At 34.6% G+C, this 12,103-nt stretch overlaps 1 protein-coding gene across 1 annotated transcript in view; it reads right to left on the bottom strand.

The window, feature by feature from the left end:
• Positions 1–5,741: 5,741 nt before the first annotated feature.
• Positions 5,742–12,103, bottom strand: part of NAALAD2 (N-acetylated alpha-linked acidic dipeptidase 2) — a 64,407-nt gene continuing 58,045 nt past the window's right edge. Inside the window, exon 21 of the mRNA XM_011952086.1 lies at positions 5,742–7,078. Within this exon, the coding sequence (XP_011807476.1) occupies positions 6,889–7,078 (190 nt within the window). The 3' untranslated portion in view covers positions 5,742–6,888. The remainder of the gene's footprint in view (positions 7,079–12,103) is intronic.

The raw sequence follows: 12,103 nt of genomic DNA, 5'->3' as shown, positions 1-12,103 counted from the left end.
AATATTAGTGATTGAGTCTGGAAAAGGGAAACCTTCCTGAACTTGAGGCACTTTCCCCTCCTTCATTAAAGAGGTTAGATTGGTGTATTAATATTTTTTAACACCCTGATCCTTTTCTTCATTTTGCTTATTTCATTTTCCAGTTTCATATGTATTCAGATTTTATTTTTATGATTAACTTGTTAATCTTCCTTACCACCCTATGAGGTAGATTCTTTTATTCTTATATTACAGATGAGGAAACTGACTTATGACATTGGTTAAGTAGCTTACCCAGAGTTCAAACTAATGTGTTGTGGTATAAAGATTTCAAACTCATGTAGCCTGACTCTGTGTTGTTCCCTGCTCTTAACCACTATTCTGTGCTGCTTTTGTCAGTTGAGTGAATAGGCTTTATATAAAATGGGCATATAGCATGGAAAACTCTTAATGTGTTTGGTAACCAGGAACAAATTTTATGTTGTGTTAAGTTATAAAATTATGTAGTCATTTTGCCTGGATGGTTTTGGATATAATAGCCAATTCATTACTTGTGATTTGATGACTCTTAGGGTCTCTAGTTTTTCTTAACAGCCTCCAAAGAAGTTTCAGAATCCTTACTGCAAAAAGCACAAAAGTTTTCATTGCCATTTTGATAGTGATATGTAGCTTGTAAATAGTAATTCTTACCTCTGTGTTAGATAAAACATGCAATAAAACAGCATCAAATTTAGCTTTGATAGAAGGGAACGATTAGAGTTGGTGTAGAGGCAGACCAGTTTAAGATAAGGGCATGAAATACAGCAGAAGCAGTAGGAAGAGAAGAGAGATTGAGGATCTTGAAAGGAATTAGGGTCTAGATGAAAATTTAGGATAATTCCTAGGTTTGGGAATGGAGGGAGAGCTTAAACAAGATAGAGAATATAGACACAGGTTTTGGAGGAAATGATTTTCTCAAGGGACTGCTGAGTCCAAGGAATGTTTACAAATCCTCATGAAGTGTTCCAGGCTGTTGGTAAGATACGAGGTTCACAGGCCTTATCTGTCTGTCAGGATTTAGAATCATAATAGGCAGTAATATAAATTCACTAGCTGACTTTGAGGATGCAACATTGATAGCACTCTGAACTTTGAGGGCATCTTGTTTTCATTGAAAAAACTGGTAATCCCTGCTTTGGAGTATACAAGCATAGGAATAAGTAAATCCAATAAAGGAATATTTAGGCTCACCTGCTAAATACTCAGTGTGCCACCCAAACCATCTGTTATGGGTCCCCTTATGAAAACATTCTTTTTCCAGAATGGGCAAGGAAGGCTGGATGGGCAAAAGGAAAATAAATCTACCACAGACCCTTGATTCTGTTAGTATCAATGATAAAACATGATTGATAAAACTAGGCATGATACATTGTTAAGGTACAGAAAAATGTAGAAATTGTCTGTGTCAAGAAAGTCCACAAGTTTTAAATGGTTCTTTAGGCTGACAGTAATAAATGGGATCACTATAATTTTATGTAAAACCTTAAAAGGTTTCCTACTAAAGAAAGCTGAATTCCAGTAACAAATTGAGCCCTGACTACTCAGTTCTTATTAGAGATCAACTTAGACTATTTTTGATGCCTTAAAGATTCCTTCAAGTCCCCTTTCTACCATACCCCCAGTAAAGCTACTTAAAATCATCTGTAGGAAAGAGCTGAATAATTGGGGGCAGAGATGGAGAACAAATTTAAGGGAACAGAAAGCCATTGGGAAGACAAAGCCAGAAACTGAAGGTAATTTTAAAACCTTCAGGGAAAGTGGGTGTCTAATCACAGGACTTAATTCACTTGAACAGAAATTTGTAATTTAGCCATAGGAATTAGGAAGTATTAGTTATAAGAGGTAACTTGAAGCTGTGGATATAACGATAGCTTTTGTTGTTGCGTAATTAGAATGTGCCAAACACTTTGCTAAGCGCTTATGATAGCTTTTCTCTTCAGAACATCACCATGATTATTTACAATATAACCTGTATTTTACAGATGGAGAAACATAGGCAAAGGAAAGGTGCATAACTTGCCTCTGGGGTTACATCGATAGCAAATGGTGAAATTTAGTTTAAAAATTAGAAATTGATTCCAAAGTCCTTACACTCTTAAGCATGACACTGAAGATATCTAAGTCACCACACAAAATCCAGAATCTAAACGGCCCTTTGTTTATTATTAGTGCTTATTCCTTTATTTCCTAATATTAGTTAAATGACTAAATTACCATGAGAAGATAATGTGCTTTCAGTTTTTGCAATAGTCAGTTGAGCCATTGATTTTCTTACTAAGAACCTCTAAAGGTCCAATGGGCAGTTGACAAAAATTAGTGATGATTCTGGAGCTGTAGGACTGAGTCAAAGTAAAAGGCCCGTGGCGGTAAATTTGTCCCTTGCAGGCAGTTTGTTCTAAATGCTTGTGCATAGAAATAACCTTAGCCTTATTATCATCTGGACTCTGAGCAATTTTTGCATCTCGGTATTCTTAGATGTGGATTATTAAAAGGCCACAAACGAAGGCAGCTAACATAAGACACTTTGTGGGAGTGAGAGAATTCATTAAAATCAAGTATTAGTGTATTAGGCAAACATTCACTCATTTCAATTATGTAAAGCTAGCTGGGTTCTCAGTTTTAGCAAGTTAGGGAAGATATCCTATCACATTACAGGAGAAAGACAATCTAAAAGTTTTTGAAGTTTTAATGGATTTAACCACTTGTAAAATGTTATAAATTGTAGGACACTTCTCCGAAAGAGATCCTCTAGCATACATGGATGGTCTGCTTTTCATATTTATGATTTAGCAGGAAATTCTGAGTTCATTTGAAGTTAGACTTTTTAGTAGTTTTTCCCCTCCCAATGAATTGTTCTGAGTTGATAGGTGTAAAATTTATAGATTTTATTGAAAATAAGATAAAAGTTTGTAAGCATCTTTAATATTATAGCAATTCCATTGCTTAATTATTTTGTTTTATTCAGCACCCAGGTCACTTCCTGTGTGCTGGAGATAATTAAACAGGCTGCGCTTCCAAGAAAGGATACAACAAGGAAAATAAGAGGTTGTTAAATAAAAATTATGCCAAAGATAAGCCTGTAGAAAGTTTCTGTGGTGCATATTTGGTAGATTTTTATGGATGGATTTCGTGAAGGATAAATAGTAGAGTCCTGACGGGGAAAAAAAAAGGACAGGAGGTGGCCAAATACAAGAGAGGGGAAGGGAGAAAGAATAGGGTATGAAGAAGCCTGGCGTTGAGAGGTGCTGTTGGCCTGTTCAGAAAACTTATTTGCCTGGCCCCTAAGCTCTAGTCTCACTCAGCATTGGGTTTGGGGCTCCTCTAGATTCTAGTACCGCATGATAGATCATGCCGTCAGTAAAAGTCCTGCCGATTTTCCCCAATAAAGTGCTTTAGTCCACACCAAGCCTGATCTTTAGTCCGTGCCTAGAAGTGGCAAATGCTCCCAGGAAAAAAAAAAACAGTTGGTAGTCTCAGCTAGCTAGATAGACTCAAAGACTTTTAGTACATCTAGTGTTAAATGCTTCCACAGCTCTTTGATATCTCTAGTGTATTTTGCATTTGATCCATTTTTTCCTAGTTACTGAACCTGGGAGCCATTGCCAGTACTACCACATCATTTTGGTAATGGAGGTCCCCATTGAAGGATTTTTTCATAGCACATAACATGATGACGTTCAGGTAGATCATTCTGGCTAGGATTGTGTAACTGTGATACAAAGGGGGAAAGGAAGTGAGATGATGTAAAAGGAAGTTTTGCATCATTTACTTGAAAGATACTGTTCTGAATTTAATCACATTGGGGATTGGAAAAAGTAGATGAATAAAAGTTGTTAAAAAGAGAAAAAAGATCAATGAGTTCATAAAGTTAAAAAGCAATTACAAGAAAAAGACAAATCTAATACAGTACCGTAATTATTTCAAAGGTTACTATTTTACCCTAAATTCATTTCTGTACTTTCAAGGATCGATTGATATTTTTGAAATTCTGAACTAAATGGAAATATTAAGATGGCTCATGTATGCATATATAAATGAGTGTTATTTGTATCCTCAGAATAATAAATTTCAAGGGTATAAAATAGGATTACTATTTGTGAACTGTATTGCATCCCAGAACTCTGTACTTTTTGTCTGTTCAAAATGAAAACAGTAGTTTTTATTATATTATTTTACCCCTTATAAAAGGGAATATACTCTGATGTAAAAAATTTTAGCAATTCAGTACAGAGTACAAGTCACCTAAAAGTCTACCACCGAAATGCAAGCACTGTTGATATTTTGTTTGATATTCATATATTTAGTTTTATCACTTTTTTAAACCAGTGTTAAGTCATGGACAACTTACCATATACATGAAAAATGTATATATAATCATTTTATGTTCATTTTTATACTATAATCAATTCTCCATTGATATTTAGCTTGTGACTTTTTTTTACTATTTTTTACTTTGATAAAAAATGCTGTAGTAAACACTGTTGTGTCACATACATTGTCATTCTGTCCAGTTTTCTCTGTAGAAACCAGTTTTTAGAATTTCTTGGTTAAAGTATATACATACATTTCACATGCTTTTTGCTTACTAGTTTTTATATTAGACAACTTCTGATTAAACATATTTAGGTTAAATGATTAAAAGTATGGCATAATAATAATTTATGGCTTATTTGATTTTAAAAGTAGGTCTTAAAACAGGCAATATACTATGACAAGCAAAATATTTCCTTTTCATTATTTCCTAAGTATCCGTAAGAGAGATAGTATCTCTCTCAGGACTTGGACCAAGGAATGAGATGAAAGGGGAATAATGATTAGCTGCTTAATTCAGCTGATCTCAAATGCTTAGGGGGAAAAGTTTTTTTAAAAAGTCCAAACATATGCCCTGTTTAACATATGATAACACATATTCTATGTTCAATATCCTGAGTTGATTATAGTGCATGCCACACAATCACTTGTTCTGTTGCTAACAATCAGATACTGATTAAAAATTATAAAAACAAAATAACTTAAGAATTCAAGGAAAAATTAAATTGCAATGATTGCTGTTTTACCCCAAACTCATATTTCAAACCGCCTATGCTGTTTTGGCAGCTCGCATCTGTCTTCAGGAAAACTACGGTAGGAAGAACAACCAAGAGATTTCCAAACCTTTGTGCTTTGTCTCCTTTAGAAATGATAGAAGTGGAGGGAACTGATGCCCAGAGATACGTAGTGGTCTACTCAGTTGGGTAGTAGATAGTATGATTCATGGGTCTTAATGCAGTATTTTTTCTACAACACAATGCTTCAAGGCAAAAGTTAAAGTGTTATACTTTGGTAGTGTAGCGTGGTAGTGAAGTTAACTCCCTAGATTTGAGAAAAACTTTTACAAAAGTCTTAATTGTGTATATTTATTTATACTTCATAAATAACACACCTTATTGCCTCTTTAAGCAGAAGGAATGGAACATATTTAAAAGTTACCTTGATGACAGAACCATTGCTATACTTGCAACTTATTGTGGAGGATCAGTGAAATACCTCTAGTAATACTGAGATGTATAGAAAATGCCCCTAAACTGAATGCCCCCACTGTTTTAAGTTAAATTGTATTGTTGGCCTGGGAGCAAGGGTAATAGTTTTTCCTTGTAGTTAAGCTTTGAGCTATCGTTTCTTATTTTAGTTATTGTGCCTGCCTATGAAGGCTCTTCTAATTTTTAATTCTTAACTTGTTTTGGTGAAGTAGATGAACCACCAAGTTTATTGAAGCTTTAGTCATAGTTTAACATGTAATTGAGTCATTGGGATCTGCATAAAAGTTTGCAGATTCTGACATACATTTACAGGAGTTAAGAGTGTGAAGATTTTAGTAGCTGTTTTCATCACCCATCAGACTTATATGTTTATTCAGTAGAGCTGAAATTATTAAATGTATGAATATTACTGGCTTTTTCCTGACCATTCACACTTCATGGTGATTTCACAAGAGAAGGTATATGATTCTGGTTTCCTTGCCAGACTTGTTTTTTGTAATCACATTTATCGAGGCTTAATTATCCTACCAATAAATTATATGTACATTTTAAGTTTACAATTTACCACTCAGATCAAGATACGGAAAATTCTCATCTATTGGAGAAAGTTTCCTCATACTTCTCTGCAGCCATCCTCCCCAACCTGCCACTTGCCGAGGCAATCACTAATCTAATTTCTAACACTACAGATTAGTTTGCCACTTCATCTCAATAGAAGCATATTCTATGTAGCTTTTGTCTGGCTTTTTTCCTTCAACAATGTCTGCCAATATTGCATTTATTGAAAGTTACTTCATTTTTATTGCTGAGTAGTAAGTAGTCTTGTGGATATACCACAGTTTATCCATTCATCTGTTGATGGACATTTGGGTTGTCTACACTTTTAAGTTGCAGTGAACAGGCATACAAGTATTGGCTGTGATCATTGTTTTTCCTTCTCTTAAATAAATACCTAGAAGTGGAATTCGGGAGTCCTAAAGTAAAAGTATATGTTTAACTTTATAGGAAACTGCCAAACTGTTTTCAAAGTGGTTTAACCGTTTTACATTCCCACACCTGCAATGTCTGAGAATTCACGTTCCTTGCTATCATTTAGGGAATTTTCTTTTATTTTTTTTGCCACACAAGAGTTTTTTTATTTCATTAGATTAACAGTTTGCTAATATAATTAAAGTTTAAAGAGGAAAAAAAAAAAAAAAAAACGCTTTGCAGATGAAAAGACCAAAGCCTATAATCAAAACATGACACGAAAAGATTTTAGAACACCCTGGCTTCGTAAGTTATCAGAAGGGTGAATTTTTATCCTCAGACTTTCAGCAACACCTTTAATGGCTAGCCACTTGAGACCTTCCTATAACACTTCTTTCAGAGTTCCTGCTGCTGCTTGAATTGTAAAAGCTGCAATAGAAATATGTTTCTTTACTTCTTTCCAGGCCAAACGAGAGTCGGCTTTATTTTCAATATCAAAGATAGCATCATAGATTCCAGGAAATGATTCTCCAGCATATTTGTTGTGGCTACTTGGAGCAAATATGATGTGCCTAAAAGGAAGAAAAGGCAAATTGAACTAAAGTGTATACGTACATTTTATATGCTTTTTGTTTAGTCCACATTGTTTCCTTGTGACATTCACTTTTGTTCTATAAGAAGATGATAATTGAATTTGAGATACTTATGCAAATCATAATTTTAAGCCAGGAAAGGAGCTAACAATATGAATTCACTAAGACATATCTCAGAAATCATACACCATGTTGCGAACCCAAAACAGATGGAAGAAGGTAGGTTCTTGTAGGTTGTGCAGAATAATCGTTAAGCGGCCCGTGAGCGTCCACAAACATGGTGATAACATGTAAGTTTATGGATATTTTTAATAGGAGATTGAGAAAGATAATTTATTTTTGTGTTGCCTTTTAAAAATAGATTAAACAAGAATGACAGTTGTTCCCAATACTTTTTAGACATTAAAAAGCAAGTATTTAAAGAAGCCTGTATTTCAAAATGTCACAAATGGCAAGGATAATGAAGTCCATTCCACAAAGGTAAGACAGTTATATGTGGGTTTCCCGCAGACACTCAACTTTTGATCTAGAAAGTTGTATAATTGCTTTTCTACTTCAACATAAGTAGCTGAAGGGATCAAGCTACTTATTTCCGCAATAAGTATGTAGAATTTTGCTTTCCAGAAAGGGATATATTTTATTAAATACTCACATCAGGAATTAGGTCCAATAGTCAAACCCCAGAGCTTATTCTAGAGTAAATCTGTGTGAAGTAATATAGACCTCCATATAAGTCAGTATTAATGATTAATGATAAATCTATAACACTCATTCAGATTTACCAAAGTACATCAGGATTTATTATCTTGGCTTTTAAATCTTAATGTGGCCTCAGATGGATCTTTTTTTTAATTAAAATCAGTATATGTGCCAAGTTGTTTATAAGCATTGGTATCCTGACGGGTATATGAGTCAAGAAATTAGAGATACAAGTCATAGATATTCCTTAGTATGACTTGAAGAATTGTAAAGGAAGAGTATAGAAAAAAAAAAAAAATTGATGTAGGAAGCGAATAACCTTTGAATCACTGATCTGGCATTTAATATCTCAGTGACCTTTGGCAAATTGCCTAAGTTGTCTAAACTTGTCCCAGATGTGTAAAATAATGGAAATAATATAGGCTCTGCATAGAGTAGTATCTGAGCTGGTTGTAGAGTGAGACTGCCTGTTTTTTAAAAATCATAATACTATCAACTATCAGCCTTACGGCTTTACACTGGTTATTCAACCTCCCTGTGTCTGTTATCTTAAAAATGGTGGTGATAAAAGTACTGTTCTAAAACGATTGTTGTGAGAATCAAATATTGGATGAAAAGCGTAGCTTGACATTTAATAAGTGTTCAGTAAATATTAGCTGTTATTCTGAAGTTAAATCCTTTCCATAATTTTCTCAGATGAGAAGCAGGCAGCAAGCTAAAAGAAATGATCAATTGGTAATGCTTAAGCAACTCAAATACACTTTTATGAAATGGACTCAAATAGCTATTCTAGTCCCATGAGAATTCAAACTCTGGTATAGTTCTCAAGGTTTCAAGTATATGATGATTTAATTACCCTCCACAATGAACATTTCTGAATTTTAAAGAGGCATCAAGAACTACTGTAGCAGACTAGAGAATACAGTCAACACCTCATAGTCTTTCTTTTTTCTCAACCTTTCCCTCAGTACATAGTAAGTATTCACTGATGGGTTATGATAATGGAATTTTTTTTTTTTTTTTTTTTGGAGACAGAGCCTTGTTCTGTCAGCCAGGCTGGAGTGCAGTGGCACAATCTCGGCTCACTGCAACCTCCACCTCCCGGGCTCAAGCAGTTCTCCTGCCTCAGCCTCCCAAGTAGCTGGAATTACAGGTGCCTGCCACCACACTTGGCTAAGTTTTGTATTTTTAGTAGAGACTGTGTTGGCCAGGCTGGTCTTGAACTCCTGACCTCAGGTAATCCGCTTGCCTCAGCGTCCCAAAGTGCTGGGATTACAGGCATGAGCCACCATGCCCAGCCACAAATGTTTTTAGAATTTCATAATCAAATGCTTTGCAGGTTTTAAAGACTTATTACAGCATTTCACTTGATGTTTGTAAAAAAGTAAGCTTTATTTATTCCTTTTTAGATTCCATTACAGAGTATGTTCATTTTATATTGCTGCTGTGCAAATTATCACAAACTTAGTGGCTTAAAAAAATTATCTTACAGTTAGTCTGACATAAATCTCACTGAGCTAAAATCAAGGTATGATCAGGGCCGCATTCCTTGCTGGAGGCACTAGAGGAGAATCCTTTTCCTTGCTTTTCTAGCTTTTAGAGGCCTCCCACATTCCTCCACCATCAAAATCCGCAACTGCATTTCAGAATGAGTCTTTCGCAATGGTATCACCCTAACTTTCTCTCCTGCCTGCCTCTTGCAGGAAGACTTTTAAGGACCCTTGTGATTGCATCATTGGGACCACCAGTATAATTCAGAATACTATCCCTATTTTAATTCAGCTGATTAGTAACTTTAAATTCTATCTGCCACCTTAGTTCCTCTTTGTCATGTAACCTAACATATTCGGAAGTTCTGGGGTTTAGAAAATAGACATCTTTGGGAGGCCATTGTTATGCTTACCACACAGAGCAATTAATTTATGTGGAAATTTCATTAGGGAAAAAACAAGAGCAGTAATAGAATAAAGAAAATGAGCTTGATAGTAGATAAGGAAGGATTCATTACTTACTTGCCTTTGTTGTGATAGTTACGATATATTACCCACAACTCAAAAATAATTAAGTTTGCAACATTTATCAGGCATGCTGCTATGGTCTGAATGTGTTCATTCCCCAAATTCATGTGTTGAAACTTAATTTCCAGTGTGACAGTATTAAGGGATTAGAGCCCTTATAAAAGTGAATGAAGGAAGCTAACTAGCCCTTCTATCTGTTCTGCCAACTGAGGACACCCTGAAAAAAATGCCATATATGGGACAGGTGCTCATCAAACATTGAATTGGCTGACACTGATCTTGTACTTCCCAGCCCCTAGAACTGTGAGGAATAAATTTCTGTTTGTTGTAAATTACCTAGTCTCAGGTATTTTGATACAGCAGCAGGAATGGACTAAGACACATGTTTTTTATTCAGTAAACATTTAGTTATACTTCCGAATTTTAAGATGAATGTTTTATATATTTCACATTAACATTTTATTTTAAAATATGTACAGTGTTTTCTGATTTATTCATTACTGAATCTCAACTGTTTAACTTAAAGCTGCCTCCTTAAATGTTTTAAGTTCAGTCTGAAGGTTTCTCTGTACATGGTGAACTATAACCTAAATGGAGTTGTCAACAGACTGAGTCTACTCTTGTGCCAGTCACCAAGTTTTGGCCAATTAAAGGGGGTCAATTCAAACTGTTCAAATAAGGTAAATTCTGCACTGTAACCAATCTAGCTGTTTCTGTCACTCATTTCCATTTTCTGTATGTCACTTTCCTTTTTCTGTCTATAACTAACTCTTCATCCATCACATGACTGCACTGGAGTCTCTCTGAGTCTGTCATTCTTTGCTAATTAAAATCTGTTAAATATAATTTGGCTAAGGTTTTTCTTTTAACAATACATACATATGTAATGTACATACATCTATACAATGGCTATACATACATACATCAGATTCGTCTAATTTTCTTAGTCTATCAATTCTACATGGTAGAACAATTTTATTACAATACAAATTTGGTAATCTGTCCATTCTTGAGGTTCATGAAATAGCAAAGCTTAAAAATGTCATTGATCCATTATACATACTGAAAACTCTTAGGTTTTATAAGATTTACAAGATCATTTTTAACCTGATCTACATTGCCTGATGAGGAAAAAATCATTTTGAAATAAATTCTTTAAGACAAATGAAAAATTCTGGGTATCTGGAATTGCTATTATAGCTACATTTATCTTAGCAGTTATTGGGAAAAGTGTGCATATGCAATATGTCATATCAATCCATAAAGTAATCCTTACAAACATTAAGGAAGAACTTATTTCCATACTACTGCAGTAGACTAAAACATAATAATATGAATTAGCATTAGAATATAATCTTAACATTGAGCTAATAGTTCAAAATGCATCTTTAAAAATATGGTAATCTTTGGAGGACAGTTTGGCAGTAACCTAATCAAAATTTAAAATGTGTTTACCCTTTCACCCTGAAATCCCAGGTCCTGATTATAGAGATATTAACAAATGTTCAAATAGGATACAAGGACATCCATACAATGCCAATATTTTTCATAATAGTAAATAATCGTGGAAAAATCTAATCTGAAACTAAGAGGTAGATATATATTTGCACAAGAGTCAAATCGTTTCTCTAAAAAAAATTTAAAAAGTCTTAGAGCTCCTCCAGGCTGGAGTGCAATGGCATGGTCCTAGCTCCTGTAACATTGAGCTCCTGTGTTCAAGCAGTCCCCCTGCCTTGCCCTCCCAAGCAGCTAGGATTGCATGCACCACCACACCAGCCTCTTTAAAAAATTTTTTGTAGAAACAGGGTCTCGCTGTGTTACCCAGGCTGGTCTTGAGCTCCCAGCTTCAAGCAATCCTCCTGTCTCGGCCTCTCAAAGCGCTGGGATTACAAGTGTGAGCCACCTTGCCTAGCCTAAGATATAGTCTTACGGAAAAAAAATAAAATTATAAAATAATGTATGGTCCCATACATTATTTATGTAGACACAAACAGTTTACATATTTATACATGTAAATATAAATGAGTATGTAAATTTATATGAATATATGTAAATATAGATGTTTATGTAAATATAAATGTTTATATGTGTGTTGTGTACATTTTTATGCAAATATTTGCAATATATAGTATTTAAGTGTAATATGTATATATGAATGTATATGAAACTATATACAGTAACTCCTCAGTATCCATGGGGGATTGATTCCAGGATCCCCCTTGGATACCAGAATTTAAGGATGCTCAAGTCCCTTATATAAAATGGCTTACTATTTGCATATAACCTA

Source organism: Colobus angolensis, unplaced genomic scaffold (assembly GCF_000951035.1).
Source record: "Colobus angolensis palliatus isolate OR3802 unplaced genomic scaffold, Cang.pa_1.0 Scaffold332, whole genome shotgun sequence".
NCBI classification, from domain to species: Eukaryota; Metazoa; Chordata; class Mammalia; order Primates; family Cercopithecidae; genus Colobus; species Colobus angolensis.
The sequence above is the reverse complement of the archived record's forward strand: the minus strand, read 5'-3'. Positions and strand labels throughout refer to the sequence as shown.